Source organism: Bos mutus, chromosome 17, assembly GCF_027580195.1.
Source record: "Bos mutus isolate GX-2022 chromosome 17, NWIPB_WYAK_1.1, whole genome shotgun sequence".
NCBI classification, from domain to species: Eukaryota; Metazoa; Chordata; class Mammalia; order Artiodactyla; family Bovidae; genus Bos; species Bos mutus.
The window spans coordinates 3,412,536-3,425,197 of NC_091633.1; the positions used below are offsets into that span (position 1 = coordinate 3,412,536).

At 61.6% G+C, this 12,662-nt stretch overlaps 2 protein-coding genes across 5 annotated transcripts in view; one reads left to right on the forward strand and one right to left on the reverse strand.

The window, feature by feature from the left end:
- CCDC157 (coiled-coil domain containing 157) lies at positions 1 to 12,360 on the reverse strand. 3 transcript variants are annotated; one of them, XM_070385856.1, is made up of 11 exons: positions 12,127 to 12,360; positions 7,777 to 7,958; positions 5,889 to 6,060; positions 4,379 to 5,003; positions 3,647 to 3,724; positions 3,085 to 3,275; positions 2,553 to 2,729; positions 2,296 to 2,464; positions 1,104 to 1,243; positions 595 to 683; positions 1 to 495 (listed from the first exon to the last, which is right to left on the reverse strand). In XM_070385856.1, the coding sequence occupies exons 1-11, from the start codon at positions 12,358 to 12,360 to the stop codon at positions 246 to 248; spliced, it is 2,307 nt and encodes a 768-aa protein (XP_070241957.1). In that variant the 3' UTR covers positions 1 to 245. The 3 variants fall into 3 exon arrangements, with proteins under 3 accessions (XP_070241957.1, XP_070241959.1, XP_070241958.1); XM_070385858.1 differs by having other exon boundaries at positions 7,777 to 8,035; positions 12,127 to 12,265; XM_070385857.1 differs by lacking the exon at positions 3,647 to 3,724.
- SF3A1 (splicing factor 3a subunit 1) overlaps positions 12,324 to 12,662 on the forward strand; it is a 19,310-nt gene continuing 18,971 nt past the window's right edge. Inside the window, exon 1 of one of the 2 annotated variants that reach the window (XM_014478240.2) lies at positions 12,324 to 12,520. In XM_014478240.2, the coding sequence (XP_014333726.2) occupies positions 12,458 to 12,520 (63 nt within the window). In that variant the 5' untranslated portion in view covers positions 12,324 to 12,457. The remainder of the gene's footprint in view (positions 12,521 to 12,662) is intronic. The other variant, XM_005887514.3, reaches the window with a different exon arrangement.

Sequence of the window (12,662 nt, forward strand, 5' to 3'; positions counted from 1 at the left end):
GCCTCCTTGTGCCCTCAGCGTGTCCTTGTCCTCTGTTGCCCGTCAGGAGGAAGGCGGGAGGTTCCTGTCCACAGAGGGCATGCGGTGTGCCAGGCCTCTGCCAGCCAGTGACCCACAGGGCTGGGGACTCAGGAACAGAGAGGAAGGCAGTAAGGCCAAGGTTGCCGTGGGCAGGTGGCCTGGGCTTTATTACACCTGGTGGGTTGCCAGCTGCCTGCCCTGCAGCCTGCCCCCCAACTGGCAGGTTACGTGGGCCGCTCCTGGGGCTGGTGTGCAGGGCTAGCCCGGCCACTGCTTGGTGACAGTCTCCTCCTCAGCCTGGCCAAGGCGCGGATGGGGCTCTGGGCGCAGTTGGTCAGGTAGGTTGCATCCTCTGGGGAGGACTCGCCGGGCCGTCTGTGGGGCCGCAGGGGCGGGGATGCCTGGGGCTGGCCCGGCAGGGTCCTGCCTGCACTGGCTGGCCTGCTGCCCGGCAGGTGCCGCCTGCCCGGGCCCCTGAGGGAAGACCAGACGGCAAGATACCCTGTGAGTGAGCGGGCTCCCCCCACGCCCGCCACCTGCCATGCGCCCGGCCTCTGACAAAGCCTCACTCACCCCGGGGACGTCCTTGCTGTCTGCAGTGGGGGCTCTGCTCCCTGGATTCCCTTGCTGCGAGGGGCCCAGAGCTGGTCCTCCGGGATCAGCTGCAAAGAAAACCGAGCTCAGCAAGACCCAGGCCCACTCTGCACCCACCAGAGAGGGTGCCATGGAGGGTGGGGGGTGGCTTGCACCTGTGGCCCACCCCTTCCTCTGAGGGGCAGGTTTGGGAGCCTCCTGGGGCCTGTCAGCTCTTAAGCATGGGAAGGTTTGCTTTTGGACGAGGCTCCTGGTGCACTTGAAATAAAGGCTCAAAGGGCTGGAGGGGGCTTGGAGCGGGAGGACACATAGACACCCTCGTGCTTGGCTGAATCGTGGGAGGCTTCACAGCAGGCACAGCTAAAGCCACCTGCCGGGAGGGCCCCAGGTGCTGGGAGCAGGGCTGGCGGCGGGTTCCCCGGGGAAGCCCAAGGCCTTCCGAGTCCCCAGGGCCGGCCCCTCTCGGGCGGGGGAGCCATGCTGCCCACCTTGAGGCCCCCCTGCTGGGCCACCTCCCGGATCTTGGACAGCATGGACCGCAGCCGCCCATTCTCCTCCTGCAGGACCCGGATGCGGATGTCGTTGGCCTGCACCTGCCTCTCCATGTCGTCCGTGACGTTACCAGAGCCTGTGGGGACGCACACCTGGCACCGCACCCCAGCAGGTCGGCCTCTCGTGCCCAACGGGACAGCAGTTCCGAGGGCAGACGCACCGTGCCGCACGGGGAAGTGGGCGGGGTCAGTGCTCCGGGCCCCCCACACCTTCCTTCTCCTGAGGCCTTGCCCCTGCTCCGTAGCCCCCTGCCTGTGGGAGATGACCGCAGCCTTGCAGAATTTGAGAGCTGGGGTGGGGGTGGGGGAACTGGAACTCACTGAAGATTTAGCAAATAGGTAAGGAAGTGAAGCTCTTCCAAGGCTACCCGTTTTTGGAGGGCCTGAGAGACAGTGACTCGCCCAAAGGCATGGCCAGCTCCTGGGTTTGAGGGCCAGGAATTCAGCGAGGATGTTCTTTCCCACTGCTGGGGGATGGGTACTCCCCACTGACTGTGAACCAGGCAAGCTGCTGCCGCTTGTTATCTGTTTCCTGGTTCGTCACCTGCCTGTGGGGCGGTCAACAGGGCATCACGAGGCCCAGCACTCAGAAATGATGACCTACGTGACCAGCTAGATCGCAGTGGATCATCCTGCCAGCTCTGCACCGGATTCACCCGGAGCTCTAGGGGCTGGAGGGGTTGGGACGAGAACCCAGGTGGCCTGGCAGCCGGTCTTCCGAGCTGAGTCCCTAGCACTCCCATATCATGGGGTCCCAGACACTGGACAGTTGGGGTCACTGCGCCCTTGGAGCTGGCCCTGTGGTGTGGTTTGGGGAGATGCCGGGACGGGGGACATGGAAGCTGAGCCAGGGCTGGCATGTGACAGGGCACAGGCTACAGAGGCAGCCAGCCGGCATCTGGACTTGGCTGTGTGACTCTGAGCGGTCACCTCACTGCTGGGCCTCTGTGTCCCTGTCCACACCAGGAGTGGGCAACACAAAGCACCCACGTGTCACGGGGCCTCTGGAGGCCACACGACTGCACCCCCCACCACCCTCGCTGCAGGCCCCAGTGTCCTGGCCAGACAAGCCCCCAGCCGCCGGCCCGCCCCAGGCCCCAGGTCCTCTGCACCAAGCCGGGGTCCCTACTTTGGATCTGGGCCTCTGCGGGCCTGTGCAGGTCCGGGAAAGCCACCAGCAGCCTTTCCCGCTCCCTCAGCTCCACGAGCTCCCGCTCCAGCTCGGAGATGGTCAGCCGCAGGTCCGTGGTCGCCTGCTCCAGGCCTTGCTTCTCCCGCTGCAGGCTCTGCAGCAGCTCCTGGGGGCGGGGCAGGCTCCGAGCTGAGAACCGGCTCGCAGCCCTGCCCCCGGGAGGAGCCGGCCCCGCCCTCCGCCCCGCCCCGCACCTGCTGGGCCCGGAGCTGGCACTGCCCCTGCTCTCTCTCGCCCTGCACGCTCTGCAGCTGCTCCTCCACGTGGGCCCGCTGGGCCTCGGCCTCGTCCAGGCTGCCCCGCAGCTCCTCGCGCTCCTGGTCCAGGCTATCCAGCTGCTGCAGCAGGGCTCGCTGTTTGGCCTGCAGGGACTGAGCCGGGGGTGGGCGAGAGGCAGGCCGTAAGGGACACAGGAGGCGACCGTGCCCAAGCCCACCCCCTTGTGCTGCATCCCGTCTGTGCACCGGGGTGCAGTGCGAGTTGTGGAGGGCCGAGGGGAGCCCGACCGACCGCAGCCCCGGGCGAGGCCAGGCCCCCAGGCTTGCAGACCCCGCCCCCTGGACAACAGTTGGCCGACTCCCATCAGCCTGGCTCCGCCCACTTCTTTCGGGTCAGGATCTCCACTCAGGAATTCTGAGGTCTCCAGCATGTCGCCCCTCGGTGGAGTTTTGTCTCCCCAGACCCTTTGTTGTGGGAGCCCAGGCGCGGAGGAGGCCCCAGCCTCACCTCCTGGTGGCGGACCATGCTGTCCACGCGGGCCTTCTCCTTGTCCAGCTCCGTGCTGGCCCAACGGATCTGCTGGCTGGCCCCGTCCAGCCGCCCCGCCAGCAGCTCCACCTGCTGCTCCAGCTGCTGCACCTGCCGCTCGGCCTCCAACCGGTGCTCGGCCTCTGCCTGCAGCTGCTGGGCCTTGCTCTCTGCAGGAAGGAGCACATGTAGGAAGGGGCAGGGCCCGGGAGCGCTGGGGACTCCCTGCACGGCCTCTGCCTCAGGATGGGACCTGGGACCTGGGACCTGGGGGTACTGTCACAGCACATCTCTGGGCCTCGGTGTTTGTCCTCAGCCACAGAGTGGGGCTCCGAGCCCTGCCCGAAGGTGGGTACTGAAAACAGAAGGCCCTCTCTGGGTGGGAGGTGGCATCACGCAGCGGTGTGGCTGGTCAGTCCCAGCCTCCTCTGTGGTTCCCTTGGCTTTGCCCCCGAAGCCCGGGAGACAGAGATGGGGGGCTGGTGGTCCGGCCACCGAGGGCAGGGCTCATGGTGCCAGGCTCCATGGCGGGACTCCTCACCCACGGCCTGCGTGGACTCGCGCTGCTGCTTCAGCTCCCCCTCCAGAGTGGCCACCTTCGTCTTGAGGTCACTTGTTTCTGTGGCAGCCGCGAGAGAGAGGCCCTTCAGAGGCTCCCCGGGACTCGGTGGGGGCTTCATGCCTAGTGTGCCCGACGCCATGGTGGGACACTTGGGAGGGGCTCTGGGGAGGTGCTGGCAGGCCTGGCCCCTCCACCCTGCTTTCTCTTGGGTGGCTGCCATGTGTCTGCACCTCTCTGGCCCTCCGTGTCCTCCCGGGGGGTTGACAGAGTGGCTCAGAAAGGGCGGCAGCTCGTCCTAGCTCCCTCAGGCTTCACGACCTCCATGGGGACTGGCCCGCTGTGAGGCCCAAGGCCGTGTCTCTTGACGGCTTCTGCGGAGGCCGGAGGGGCGCCTCTGCTGGCTGGGGGTACCAGGAGTTCCCTTCAGTGACCCACAGGAGTGTATGAATCCCCCAGCTCCCCAGCCCCTCTGGTGGGACGACTCCTGTTCTCCAGGAGCTTCTGCGTTCCCCAGCGGGATGGGGATCAGGCTGCCGGCAGGGTAACCGGCCTGGGGAGTGCATCCCTTCCCCTGCCTTCCATACCCTGCGTCTCCAGCCCACTCCCAGCCTAGGTTTCTTCCACACCCTTGTTGCAGGGTCGGCTCCTGGGGGAGCCCACGCTCTGAGGGCGGCAGGGCCCAGCGCTGGGGGCCCGGCCTCGGGGGCTGACCTGCGAGCAGCTGCTGCCTCTCGCGCTCCCACTGGGCCCGGCGCTGCTCGGCTTCCTGGGCCTGCTGCTGCCACGCCGCCTGCTCCTCTTGCAGGGCCTGCTCCAGCTCGCCCACCTGCATCCTCAGCCTATCCTTCTGGCCCTCGGCCTCCTCCAGCTGGGCCCTGAGGAGCCCCACGAGCTTGCCGAGGCATGCCAGGTCTTTGCTCTGCTCGGCCGCCCAGAGGCCCACGGTGGCGGCCGGCAGCGGCCTGTGCCCCATGCTGTCCCGCACCAGCTGCTGGAAGCGGCCCAGCGACGAGGGCAGGTTCTGGCTCTGACACAGGTTGACGACCACCTTGCCCACCTCCCGCAGGCTGCTCTGGACGCTGGTGCACGCGTCACAGGGCACCAGGGCCGTCTCTATGGTCTGGGAGTGGACACTCCTGGTGTTCTCGGCCGTCCGGCCTGGACGCCGCAGCGAGACGCTGATGGGGAGGCTGTCCCGCTCTGGGCAGGCCTGGGGCAGGCCTGGCACTGGGGAGGGTGGCTTGACGAGCTGGGCGGTCCCCAGTTCCGGGCTCCCGGCTGGCTCGCCCTTGGCTGTGGGCTTGGAGGTGAGGGTTTCTCCTTGGTTTGCCCTTTTCTGTGGTCAGGGAAAGAAAGGGAAGGCAGGTAAGGGAGACAGGCCTGGGTGGTGACCCCCGGGGATTTCTGTGACAGCAGCCTCGCCCAATGCTCAGCCCCTCAGACGGTATCTGGCAGCAGCGTGAATGGGAGCGCGCCTTCTCCTCTCTGCTGCCTCCGTTACTAAGCCCAGGTCGATGCGGGTACCTGCCTGGCACTGGGAGTGACACGGTGACAGACACAGCTGCCGGGCGCGGGGCCCTTGCTGGGTGGACCCATGTGCTTGCGTGTCACTGAAGCCACTCTCGGTTTTGGTCTCCTTCCCGTTATGGTGACAGTGGTCCTGCCCACAGGTGGTTGTGAGGGTTATGGGGTGACCCAAGACAAACGGGGCTCATTGTAAACCCCATCGGGGCTTCCCTGGGGACTCGGATGGTAAAGAATCTGCCTGCAATGTGGGAGACCCAGGTTCCATCCCTGGGTCTGGAAAATTCCCCTGGAGAAGGGAATGGCTACCCACTCCAGTATTCTTGCCTACAGAATTCCCATGGAGAGAGGAGCCTGGCGGGCTACACTCTATGGGGTCACAGAGAGCCAGAAATGACTGAGTGACTAGCACTTTCATAATCCCCATTACTCAAACATGCCCTGGGAGGTAAGGACTGTCATCACTCCCACTGCACAGATGAACAAACTTAAGTTCAGAGTGGGTAGGAGTTTTCCAAAGTCCCACAGTGTAAACTACAGAGCTGGGCGGCCCAAATGTGACCCTCAAGGCCTGCATTGCTACCTTCCAGAGTGGAGCCAGCAGCGGGCACACTGCTCACCTGGTGGACAAGGCAGCTGGGGCTGATGGGCTGGCGTGAGGGTGACCGCAGTTGGGGAAGGGGAGTGGTGGACGCACCTGGAGGGCTGCCTGCTGGCTGAGCATGCCCAGCCTCAGCAGACTGTTCCAGAAGCGTCGTACTGTGAGTCCCACAGACATGCAGGGCCCTGCAGCCCGGGCCGGGGGCACTATCTGCTCCAAGGTCAGGTTCTCCAGGTAGCTCGCGCAGCTCTGAAGCAGCAGCAGGAGCCTGTGGGCAGAGACGGTAGGGTCGACTGGGGCAGACCCTGGTGCCAACACACCCTGGCACCACATGACCAGTGGCCTCCAGCTCTGGAGACTGGCCTGGGCCTAAGGGGCTCGGAGCATCTCACAGTATGCTCTGCACAACCCAAGAGCCACTTCCTCCAGGAAGCCCTCCCTGAAGGCCAAGCTTGGGGCCTCTTTGGGGCCACCTGGGTGGCAGCACTTCTGCCCGGCTGCTCCCCACTGGACTGGGAGACTCTGGGAGGCTGGGCTTTGCCTCAACTGTGTCCTCGGTACTCAGGAAGTGTTGGCTGAGTGGCCGCCGTACGTCATGGGGCTCAGAGCCTTTACCTCACAGAGGACAGTGCTGAAGCCCCTCATGGGGGAGGCTGCACATGCCTCAGGGTTAGGGCGCGGGGCAGCGCGCCCTGTGGTCTCCTGATTCTAGGTGTGTGTGTGTGTTGCGGGGGGTGGGGGGGCTTCTCCTGTGTGACGAGCTGCTTCTGAGACAGCAGAGGCTGGAGGGAGAGAGGTAGGTCCCTCTCCTACCCTGAGTGAGGGGCTAATTTTAAGGTAAAGGGTGTTGGGGAGAGATGCACGTATTTGCATGGGAACCTGGCTGTTTTAAAAGAAGACGAAGGAACTGTGTTTACAAGACAGAACGGGCAGAAAAGTGACTTTCGGTTGCTGCAGATATAGGAGGGCTGTCCAAACCCCCCGGGGCCTTGGGCAGGCAGGGACTGGGGGAGGGGGTGCTGAGCGCCTCCCAGCCATGCCCCTCTCTGGCCGAGGTGTCCTCCTCTGTGAATTGTGACAATGAATGAGCAGCCTGGGGGTGGGGTGGGGCAGGCAGAGGGTGGCCTGGACAGAGCGGCCAGGTGAGGGCTGGGAAGACATGTCAGCACCAGCTTCCCAGAAGGCCATGGGTAGACTAGGCTGTGCCTGGCAGGTAGGGCCTGACCCGTCCAGGAAGGAGTGGTGGGGCCTTCCTGGGAGAGGGTGCAGCAGCGGAGGAAGGGGGGTGTGTTCTGGGCTCACACCCCTTCAGCCCCTCATAGGGTCCCAGAAGTGCTTTCCCGCCCACAGCTCCTCTAGGCCTCTGAGTGGTTACCCTGGGGCTCTTTGTCCCCAGGCAGGTCATCCCCAAGCCACTGGGGTCCCCGCCTGTCAGCCCGTGACCTCGTTAGCATGCAAGGTTTGGAGCACGTGGAACCTGGGCTGCGGTCGCCAGGGAGTGGAGGCCGATGACCCTGCTAACGTGAACGACGCTGTAGAAGCCATGGTGCTGCGGGGGGGAGTCCAGTGACCTCTTCCCAGCAGGGCCAGGGTGTGGACAAGTGCACCCTGTGTCTGGTGCCGTGACACAGAGAAGGGACAGGATAGAGCCTGTGGTGGAGACTCTGAGCAGCAGACGTAGCATCCTCGGCGTGCAGAAACCCTAAGAGGCAGCTGGAGAAGCAGGTGGCGGAGCCGCGGTGCCACGTGGACCGACGGGGTGGCTGGCAACTCCCTGAAGATGGATGGTGAGACACGGCGCGACGCGGCATGTCGCGGGTGGAGCGGGTGCCGTGAGGGCCTGAGCTGACCTGTCCCTGGATGGCACGCACTCAAAGGTGATGGCTGTCACCGCTGGTGCTGGAGGGGGCTCCCGGGCTGCTGCTGGGCTTTGAGGGGCGGGGGCCGGCATCCTGCGGTGAGCAGGTTCCGGCGAGGCCCTCACCTGTCGATGACCAGCTCCAGCAGCACAGCGTGGGCCAGCTGCGTGAACTCGGGGTCGCCCGGCACGTGGTCGTAGTGCTCCAGCAGGGCCACCATGTCCAGGTCACAGGCCGCACGGTCGGGGAACTTCCAGGAGGGGAAGCGCACGGGCCCGGCGCGGGAGAACACGTCGACGATGGCGCCCTGCAGGTCGGTAAGGTCCTTGCGCAGGCTGTCCATGCAGGCCGGGCTGCCCAGCAGGTGCGCCATCCTCGTGGCTCCTGAGGTGGGGCAGAGAGGGCCCCCCCGAGCCAGAGCTGCATGGCTGCTGCTGGGGGAAGCTTCTGGAAGCCCCAGAAAACCTGCTGAAATCCAACCTCAACAGCGGGGAGAAGTCTGATGCCTGGCCCCCTCGGGACCTGCTTGTGGGTGACCTCACAAGCCTCCCTCTCATCTGCCCCACCTCATGCCCATACGGCCGAGTCCATCGGTCCACAGCTCCTCTGAGGACCTGTGTGCCAGGCCCCTGCTAAATGCTGGGTGCCTAACAGCTGTGTTCCCAGGCAAGAATACTGGAGTGGGTTGTCATTTCCTCCTCCAGGGGATCTCCCCAACCCAGAGATCGAGCCCGAGTCTCTTGTGTCTCCTGCATCACAGATGGATTCTTTACCTCTGATCCACCGGGGAAGCCCATTTATTTTTATTTATTTATACAGCTGTGCAGGAGGATGTACCTGCTGGCCACCCCTCTCTGAGCAAAACCCTGGACAAGCTGCTGACAACTGAGAGAGAGCCGTAGCTATAGCATGACGGGGAGTGCTGGGCCACCCCTGGCCACTGTCTCCTGCTTGGGCTGCTCCTGCAGCTGCCAGCTGGGCCACGGGCCTACCCGCTGGAATCTGATCCACTTCTGCTATGGAGATCTGGGCCAAGCCTACCTGACCACATTACACTGGCCGGCTGCCCCCCGGGACTCTCTCTGGCTCTGGGGAGAAAGGCCGCCCCTGGGTACACCCCTCCCCTTGTCCTCTCTCCGCTCCCGTCCCCTCCACTCCGCACACCATTGGCTACAAGTGGCAGTTCCCATGCGGGCACTCATTTCTGAACCTGTGCCCATCTGTTTCCTCTGAGTCACACCTCTCCCACTGCAGTGTGACCTGGCCACCTGGGCGGGGACCCTAGGGCCTGCCTGCACCCACAGGGGCAGGGAAACCCAGAGGGCCCCAGGGTAGTTCCTGAGGGCCAGCCAGCCTCCCAGAGGACTGGCCCTGTCCTCACGTCTCTACAGGTGTCTGTCCGTGGAGCTGGATGTCTGAGTGTGCCCGGCTCTTGGACCTGCCTGCCGGCTCTGGGGCTCAAGGTCAGATGCTCAGTTAGTGGCCTGGCTTCCCGTGTCCAGCCCTTCAGTCCCTGGGAGTAGATTAAGGGAGAGTGAGGGAGTGTGCACTCTGGGAGGGCTTCCTGGGAGGAGGTTGCCGTGGAAGAAGCGGGCTGCCCCAAGCGGGAGAAGCAGTGAGGGCCGCTGGCCTTGAGCTCAGGGCACTGCTGGCTCTGACCACGGGACCTGCTGGGTGTCACTCCCCAAATCCACCTCCTTTAAACAGATGAGGGAACTGAGGCTCTGGGAAGTTAGGGGGCTAGGCCGAGGTCACTCAGGGAGCTGGCATTCTTGCGTCCAACATCTCTGCTCTGACTTCAGGCAGTGCTGCTCTAGGAGTCTAAAAGAAATACTGTCTAAAGCACTGTCTAAAAGAAATACAATGCAAGCCACATACAGGACTGAAAATTCTATACTCGCCACATTAAAAAAAAAAAGTAAAAAGAAAGAGGTAAATTAATTTTAATAACATACATTATTTAACTTAATGTACCGAAAATATCTCTTCAATGTGAAATCAGTATAAAGATATTGTCTCAAAAATCCAATGTGTATGTGACATGGACAGCACATCCCAATTTGGACCAGCCACCATTTTCAAATACAGCACCACATGGGTTGGTGGCTACTGCATTGGACAGAGCAGGGTAGGGGGTCAGATCCAGTGTTCAGTAAGCGGACAAAAAAAATGGTGATTGAGTACCTACTATGTGCTGGGCACTGTCTTTAAAGAATAGGGACAGAGCAGGGCACACAGCCCAGTCCACCAGCAAGAGCCACCTATGGCTGAGGGTCTCTGCAGGGAGTAAGTCATGGGTGTGACAGTACAGCAGTTCCACCCACAGGTGGGGTGATATAGGTGGAAATACACACAGGTCACACACACACAGGTCAACGTCCCACGTACGTATGTTGCCCTAGTGATGACGTCTCACGAGATATCACCCATGAGATGTTATGTCCCCAAAGGATGAGGCAGAAACAAATGGAAAAACTGACTGAAACATTCCGGTTTCCCTTCCTGGAACTGCAAGAAGGAAATAAATAAAGCAAGCAAGAAATCCCACCGTGGGAGGAGGGGTTCTCAGGAGGTAAAGGACCTGGAACTCAGGAGCTTGCTTGTGTAGACACAAAGACACAGTAACCTGTTCGCCCTCAAATAACTACAGTGTCCCTCTGGGGCCAGATGTTAGATCATGGTTCTTTTCTAAAAATATTTATTTATTTTTGACTCTCTAGTTGTGGCATATGGGCTCGGTAGCTGTGGCGGGTGGGCTTAGTTAGCCCCTTGGTATGTGGAGTCTTAGTTCCCCCATCAGGGATTAAACCTGCAACCCTTGAACTGGAAGGTGGATTCTTAACCACTGGACCACCAGGGAAGGCCCCAGATTCTGATCCTGATGAGCAGCAGCAAATGCCAAAGCAGCAGAATATACAAGAGGAGAACACAACACTGAAAAAACATCCGAGGTTACCCTACATCATTTCTTCCGAACAGCGGCAATTTGCACATATAAGCCTGGTTTGAGAACCACGTGTGTGTGTGTGAAGTGAAGGAGCACTGGACACAAGCTTTCTCCATCATTCCTGGGTCTTGAGGAGAACCCTCAGCCTGAAGCTTCCCTGCACTGCTTCTGAGGTCACACAAATGATGACACTAACTGAGCCACCACTACCCTGGGGTGGGAGCAGCTGGTAACCTTGCCTCTCCATAGGTCCCTCAGCCCAAGGTGGATTTTAACCCACAGAGAGTGAAGAAACCTTTCCTTCACTCCTGTTCAACATTCAGATCCCTTCTTTGTCTTAAGCCCTGGGACCCTACCCCTCAGGTAAAGATTATGCCTACCTCCTGACCAGTGGGCTTCCCTGGTGGCTCAGACATCTGCCTGAAATGAGGGAGACCTGGGTTCGATCTCCGGGTCAGGAAGATCCCCTGGAGAAGGAAATGGCAACCCACTCCAGTACTCTTGCCTGGAAAATTCCATGGGCAGAGGAGCCTGGTATGCTACAGTCCATGGGGTTGCAAAGAGTCAGACACAATTGAGTGTTTTCACATATCCTGACCAGTGAACCCATGGAAATGCTTTGGAAACTCTAAACCCATCTATATAGCAGCGTCAGTCTCTGACTCAGGATTGCTAACTGCCTGGATACCCCGGGGGATACTGAAGGAATTCAGTGAAGACAAAGCAAGTAACTGCACTAGTAGAACAGTAAGAAAGGCCTGGGTTTGGATTCCCACTCCACCATGTAAATTGAGGATCTGTAAATGAGTTGCTCTGGGAAATAAATGATGGAATACATGTAGTGTTTGGCACAGAGTCTATCTAGCTCATGGTACATGTTCAATAAATCCTAACTATCGTTATAATTCAACGTTAACAGTAACACTAACATCAACCAGCTATGGTGTGAGAAAGAGACATGGGAGGAGACTTGGGAGGGCATCTTTTCCTGTCACTACCCCCGCCACACCCCCATTTCATCGGTGAAGAAATTGAAGTCCAGGCAAGGCTTCAGAGCCAGACACATTCTGGAGTTACGAGGGAGGGGAGAGGGGAAAGGGAGGAGAAGCCCCCAGGAGGAGAAGCGAAAAGAGGGGGGTCGGGGTGTGCTAGGGGCGGGGAAGTGGCCCGCAGGGACCAACCTGCAGACGTGAGGGGTGGAGCCTAAAGGAGAAACCTAGATCTGAGTTGGTCCACCCGGTTCGAGGGCGGGACTATGGAAGGCGGGGGTGGAACTGGAAAAGACAGGACCTCGGGAAAAGGGACCAGTGGGAATTAGGGACTGAGACTTGGGAAGGGGTCTGGAGTACGTGGACCTGAAGCAAAGAGGAGCTTGGAAGAATAGGCAGGCGGAGATTTGGCCAAAGTGGGAGGCCAATGGGAGAGAACCCGGGACTTAGAAGGCGGGGTCGGAGGGAGAGGGGAAATGGCCTGGCAGAGTAAAGGAGGGGGGTCCGGGCGTTGGGGCGGGAGATGTAAAAAGTCTCACCAGTCTCCGGCGTCGCAGCCTCAGCCCCTGTGTCTGGCGGGTTCTTGGAACCGCCCCCAGGCGCTCCTGCAGCTCCGGTGATCCAGTGCAAAACCTAGCCCGGCTCCTTGACCGCTGCCATGGCAACGGCGTCTCGCTCGCGGGAAGGGCGGGAAGTGACGTCACGGAGAAGGGGCGGGTCCGGACGTGCGTCAGCATCGCCCCCTCGGTGACAATTCGGTCGGCTGCCGCCATCTTGAGAGCTTGTCGTACTGTTGGTGCGGGGAAGGCGCTTTGACGCCGCACCGCTCACCTACACCGAGGCGGACTGGCAGCCCTGAGCGTCGCAGTCATGCCGGCCGGACCCGTGCAGGCGGTGCCCCCGCCGCCGCCCGCGGCCACCGAGCCCAAACAGGTACGGCGAGGTCTGCACCTCCACCGGCCGCTTGAGCAGGCCTGGGCCCTCCCCTCCGACGCGGGCGCTCCTAACTCGTGCAGGAAGGAGCTGCCGCTTAGGAGGATTTCGGGGGACTCCAAGTCCCAAGAGGCAGCGCGCT

Bases quoted from the DNA above. Each gene is read 5' to 3' on its own strand.
- CCDC157 (XM_070385856.1), bottom strand. From the start codon at position 12,360: ATGGCGGCAGCCGACCGAATTGTCACCGAGGGGGCGATGCTGACGCAC. The intron at 7,959-12,126 runs GTGAGACTTTTT...ACCGACCTGCAG, and splicing joins GGCTGCGACGCCGGAGACTG to GGCGCCATCGTCGACGTGTT. The intron at 2,465-2,552 runs GTGCGGGGCGGG...CCCCGCCCCCAG, and splicing joins GCCAGCTCCGGGCCCAGCAG to GAGCTGCTGCAGAGCCTGCA.